Here is a 6,111-nt window from a genome sequence, read left to right on the forward strand (position 1 = left end):
GGTCATATCTAATGTGTACCTACAGACAAATACAAACACAAACACCTGGCATTGCACAAGAGTCTCTACTGGAGCAACCTGCAGATGTCAGAGATGTGATTAGAGGGTAAAGTGGACTAGTGAGTGCATCTATGTTGTTGTTGTCTGCTGGGGGACAGCATCAGCTCCAGAGATGCATCAGGATCAGCAAACTAATCTGCAAGGCTGGAAGTGTCACTGAAGGAGTTTGAGTCAGTGAGGGACTCAAACTCTTTATTCTGTGAGCTGAACACAGCTGTCAGGCAAAACATCTGTGATGGGACATTTCTTTATTTCATGATCACTTTGTCACTTAGTTCTATGCATGTAGGACAGCATCACATGTGAGTCTTATGCTGCTTCACATCTTTGTTCTACACACACACAGTGGGGCATTGTAAGTTCATGTGGGTAAAACCTTTTATTGAGTCTGTTTGTCATTGACCTGATCGACCTGTAGCACCTACCAGAGGGAAGGGGTGGGGGGTGGAGTGAGTGTCCAGGGGGCCCTTGAGGACGACATTGCCAGTATATAAATGTCTCTGAGGGAGGTTAGTGTCCGGCCCAGAGCCGCTCTGCTGCCCTCACCACCCGCTGCAGTTTCCTCTTGTCCTCCACAGCAGCTGAACCACAGTGTGCAGCAGAAGGATCTCCATGGTAGAAGTTCATTAGCAGTTTGTGATTAGCATTCTTGAACATACGTAGATCTCAAATTAAAAACCAATGATTGATGCAAAACTCATTTGTTACTTTGGGTTTGTTATTTTCAGTTTATTTAATATGATAAAGCATAAAAACACAAATTTCCACTGTGTGACATACTCACTGATTAGAAAGACAACAACATGTTGGACTGTCTCTGGATCATGTCAGTGACATGTTACTGTCCCACAACCACTTTACTGAGTCACCATGAGAGCACGAGCAGCAGAATAAAGCTCACACTGAAGCTTACACTGACAACATTAGAACAACAGTAGAACAACGTGAAAGAAACACATGTATTTGTGGAGAACACAGAGTTTCGTTTGTGACATCAGAAAGCTATTCTCACACACTGTTGTACTGATCATCAAACAGCATGGGGGGTCCTCACTGCATTTACAGCACAGCTGGCAGCTCAGACCTGCTCTGCTCTGCATAATAACATAGTGTGAACATTAATCTAAAATCTTCCTCAGAAACAAGTTCAATTCATACAATATCAAAGTAATTAAAACTATGATAAAATATTATGTTTATGAGTAAAAGGATGCCATGTTTGCATTCATCTCCTTCACAGATCCTTTCTTTTCCAAAATGCTGTTAATTTACTCCACACATTTTGCAGTTCTCCTCTGGTTCCTTCATTCACTCTCCTTCTCATCTCCTCCAGTTTCTTAAACTTCTCTGTGTCTCCTATCTCCTTCATCTTCTCAATCAGGAAGTCCAAGTGAACAATAGTGGACACTGAATCAGCTTTCAGAGCAATCTGCTCCAGTCTGACTACATGCTGGTAGGACTCATCCAGGAACTGGGACTTCTCTGCTCTGCATAATAACTGTTTGGTTTATGTAGTGATATTTGTCATGTGCTGTTACATAAGTACAAGTGTGTGAAATACAGGTATATTAATAAAGAAAAAGCAATAACTCAAAGGTTTTTTTTTTTTTATAAATGAGAATTTATATTTTTTAATAACTGGATAAAATATGAAAGTATACATGATGTTCCCTCATGTCCACAACAAAAACCACATGGTGTACATCTGAACATGTAGCATAAAGCAGTATCAGGAAAAAAGCCATCTACACAGCTGCCTGATGCTTCTTTACATGTTTCACTTATACCAGAGGGAGGGTCTCCCAATGGTTTTGATAGCTGATGGTGTTTGACCAAGTTTGTATCTCTGTGCTTCTTTGGTTCCTTCATCCTCTCTCCTTCCCATCTCCTCCAGTTTCTGGACCTTCTCTCTGTCTCCTTTCTCCTTCATCATCTCAATCAGGAAGTCCAAGTGGACAATAGTGGATGCTGAATCAGCTTTCAGAGCGATTTCCTCCAGTCTGACAGCATGGTGGTAGGAGTCACTTAGCCACTTTTCCTTTTCTGCTGTTAGCTGTTTCATTTCCTTTTCAAGATTTTCCAAAAGACTCAATATTTTCTCAATTTCCATTTTACTTCTGTGATTTGTCTGCTTCAGAGCTTCTTGGATCTGTCTGATTTCTCTTTGTTTCAGTTCAACCAGCTCAATTCTGTCTTCCAGGTTTTGGATGCAGGCTTTCAGTCTGATTCGTTCATTTAACACTTCGGATGTTTTCACCAGTTTTTGAGGATTAGATTTTCCCAACAAGTCTGTCAAATGATCCATGTTTGTCTGTGTAAGTTCCCATGAATTTATAAAATTTGTGTTTTCCTCCATTCGCTCTTCATGCTGGCAGTTATCAAACAGGAAGTAAACAGGCTGATTCTTCTCATTTTTGGCACATTTAATGTTTGAAGCTTCAAGAGCTTGAAGAGGGTTTTCAGGCCTGCTTCCATCTGAGTGTGTGATCAGAGCTATGATGTTTTGCTCCACATCTTTTCCAAACAGAGACATCACTGAATCAAAGACGTACCTCAATCGCTCACTCAGTCGATTATCACTCACCTTCATCACCAGACCCACAGCATGAACTTCATGGACTCCATCATCTGATTGAAACAAGTCCAGTAATCTGTAACTGATGGTGTCATCATATTCAGACCCTCTGGTGTCTCCATATCCAGGAGTATTGATGATGGTCAGAGAGTAGGGCAGAGTTTCATCTTCAAAACCAAAGATCTCGTACACGATCACATCTGATGTCTGACTTTTTGTCTGTCCTTCTATTTGACTCTTCTTCTCCTCCTCTACGATCGTAAACCAGACTCCATCCTCCCACTTCACTCCCATGGTGTAGTTGACCAGAGTGTGATCAGAGTAGATTTTCCTGCTCCTGTTTCTCCCACAAGTAATTTACTGTATTTTTTATACTATAAGGCGCAGTTAAAATCCTTTAATTTCTCAAAAATCATCAGTGCACCTTATAATCCGGTGCGTCTTATGTATGAATTCTGGTTGTGTTTCCTGACCTTGAACCAATTTTATGTGGTACACGGCGCTCAAAAATCTGTCAAAAAATGTTTAAGTACGACTTTGGTAAGGTACACAGCAGCACTGCTTAATGGATTGTTGGAGTATTACGGCTACCGTAGTCAGAAGCCTCACGGAGTATCTGGGTCCTAAACTCCATCTCTTCAAAGTCAAACAAAGACTGCGGCATCACTGAGAGTTAAAACTGTCTTAATTATTTCATCTTTAATAAAATTTATCAGGCATCCCTGAAATAAGACTTTATTAAAGTTAACGGAGTTAGAAGATAGCCAGAAGTTAGCTCGCTAGTTTCCACCTAAACGCGATATAGCACATTCTGACTGAGAGATTTCTGAAAATATTAAAAACGTACAGCTCTGCTATTGTGACAGGTTGAAAGACTACTGAAACTAAAAAGATTATACAGTTAATACTAATTCATCTTAGGTGATGTAAGGATAAAAATAATGTAAATACAGTAAAGAAATTGTTGAAAAGTTATTATTTTTCATGTTACGCCAATGGTTCTCATTTTATTCAAGAGAGATGCCATCTGCACATCACTGATCGGCTAGTAAGCCTTTTCTGGGATTGATTGGTAGTGTCTCCATTCTCCACAAGGGGGTTTTCGTGCGCTTTCCTCATTGCAATAAACAACTGGATGAGGGAAGCAAGTCAAAATCACTCGTGATTCTTTTCCCCCTGTTTTCAGGTAAAAGTGTTTAAAAGTTAATGAATTTGCAATCTGTACATTGTTAATATATTTAATAGGTAACCCTTCATTGTTTTGTAAGCTTTAGAAGCATTATATTACAGTTGTTTTGTGCACATAGACACAAAACAACCTCAGTTGTTTGAGCCCCAGTTTTATACTGTATAATGTCCATTAAGCTAACAGCAGAAGCTAGAAATGTTGCTATTGTCAACCATTTTGGTTGACAATAGCAACATTCACTCTCTGCGGTAGGGTATGACTTCCTGTTCCTGTTCCAATGCACAGTAGCTTATCTGCAGAGCAGTTTAACTAAAATCGTTTAGATAACTTATTTTTTGATAGTATAATCTTCACGTGCTTCATCCGAAGCACACTTTCTGTGTTCTCACTACCTAATTTATAGCCAAAGTATTCACTCGCTATGTCTTTACTGTTTCCCTAGCTTACATTAGCTTAGCTCGTAGCCAACTCGCTAGCAGCATGGCCTCTTTACCTGTCCCTCCTGCACTTTCTTGCTCATTGTGTCAGATGTTTAGTTACTCCTCGGCCTCCTTTAGCAGTAATGATATCTGTAACAAATGTAGCATATTTGCAGCTCTGGAGGTCAGGATTACTGAATTGGAGACTCGGCTTCGCACCCTTCATTCACCCGTAGCTAGCCAGGCCCCTGTAGCTGGTGCAGCCGAAGACAGCATAGGCCCCACTAGCTGATCCCCAGCAGACCCCAAGCAGCTGGGGAAAGAGGGCGGGTGGGTGACGGTGAGGAGGAAGCATAGTCCTAAACAGAAGCCCCAGGTACACCACCAACCTGTTCATGTGTCTAACCGTTTTTCCCCACTCGGCGACACACCCGCCGGGGGTCAAACTCTGGTAATTGCTGATTCTGTTCTCAGACATGTGAAGCTAGAGACACCAGCAACCATAGTCAATTGTCTACCAGGGGCCAGAGCAGACGACATTGAAGGAAATTTAAAACTGCTGGCTAAGGGTAAACGTAAATACAGTAAAATAATAATTCACGTAACACCTGGTTACGTCAATCGGAGTTCACTAAAATCAATATTGAAATGGTGTGTAACTTTGCCAAAACAATGTCGGACTCTGTAGTTTTCTCTGGTCCCCTCCCCAATCAGACCGGGAGTGACATGTTTAGCCGCATGTTCTCCTTAAATTTCTCGCTGTCTGAGTGGTGTCCAAAAAACGATGTGGGCTTCATAGATAATTGGCAAACTTTTTGGAGGAAACCTGGTCTTGTTAGGAGAGATGGCATCCATCCCATTTTGGATGGAGCAGCTCTCTTTTCTAGAAATATGGACAGATTTATTATTCATGGCCCACTTCTCGGCAGAGGGAGCAGTGTCTTGGCAGCCAAAAGAATAGCCTATTTGAAGTCCCAGTGACTTCCCAACAACGGCTCTTTTAAGAGCCACCCACAAACCTCGTTCCTGCCTTTTTAAAATTTTCTTAATAAATGGAGCTCTACTCCAAAATAAACTAACCTCTCTTTATTCTCTTAAATAATTGGTCTTCACTATGTTCCTGTATAGTAGTATATTTTTTCATTAGTATAATATGAAATAAATTCTACATGTGTCAAGTTGTGTGCCAATATTTCCAGTGTAGTAGAACTGAGACATTAGTCATTACAAAAATTTATTTGAAATAATATTAAAATTCTCAAACAGAAAAACATTAAACATAAATATATAAAATTCAACTATTTAGAGAGAGAGAGGAATAAAAAGGACCCAGCTTAAAGTGGAAGAGTTTTGGCTGGACCTGCCCCTTTGAACTAGGTCAGAGCATCACGTCACCAGGCTCCTGATTGGTTGTGACGGCGCGACTTGAAGCTATAGTTCAGATTTTTCCAACTCGAGTGGTAGACGAGATATGCACGAACGCACAAAATGCACCACACAAACTGCACCGTGTATTTTACTTCGCGCTTCAAAGTAGCACAACTGACGCGTTTTCGCGATGCAAATCTGCTTCTGAAGTTTCGCGGGACCCCCAGTCGCGCTTCATCGCACTCGTCCATTGACTTTACATGTAAACCTGATGCTCTGGTTGCATCTATCGCGTTCGGCGTGTACGCACCATTACACGCCTCTCTGCAGCTTCTCTCCTCCTGTTACCCCCCCCCCCCAAAAAAACCCATCTCCATAGAGACTGTGTCAGCTCCCAAACAGACAAAAAACAAACTAAATACCAACAATAAACAACTTAAACATAAAAAATCACAAAGAAAGAATAATACAGTATCCACATCTGAACCAAACAAATCGAT

General features: G+C 41.0%; 1 protein-coding gene across 1 annotated transcript; it reads right to left on the reverse strand.

Annotated features, from left to right (window-relative positions):
* Nucleotides 1-1,294: 1,294 nt before the first annotated feature.
* Nucleotides 1,295-2,944, reverse strand: LOC102776860 (uncharacterized). The gene is made up of 2 exons (XM_035916486.2): nucleotides 1,842-2,944; nucleotides 1,295-1,547 (listed from the first exon to the last, which is right to left on the reverse strand). The coding sequence occupies exons 1-2, from the start codon at nucleotides 2,927-2,929 to the stop codon at nucleotides 1,295-1,297; spliced, it is 1,341 nt and encodes a 446-aa protein (XP_035772379.2). The 5' UTR covers nucleotides 2,930-2,944.
* Nucleotides 2,945-6,111: the final 3,167 nt, after the last annotated feature.

Source organism: Neolamprologus brichardi, unplaced genomic scaffold (genome assembly GCF_056152115.1).
Source record: "Neolamprologus brichardi isolate AB-2024 unplaced genomic scaffold, ASM5615211v1 NODE_ptg000036l+_length_2141236_cov_1, whole genome shotgun sequence".
NCBI classification, from domain to species: Eukaryota; Metazoa; Chordata; class Actinopteri; order Cichliformes; family Cichlidae; genus Neolamprologus; species Neolamprologus brichardi.

Bases quoted from the DNA above. Each gene is read 5' to 3' on its own strand.
- LOC102776860 (XM_035916486.2), bottom strand. From the start codon at position 2,929: ATGGGAGTGAAGTGGGAGGATGGAGTCTGGTTTACGATCGTAGAGGAG. The intron at 1,548-1,841 runs GTGAAACATGTA...GTTATTATGCAG, and splicing joins AGACCCTCCCTCTGGTATAA to AGCAGAGAAGTCCCAGTTCC.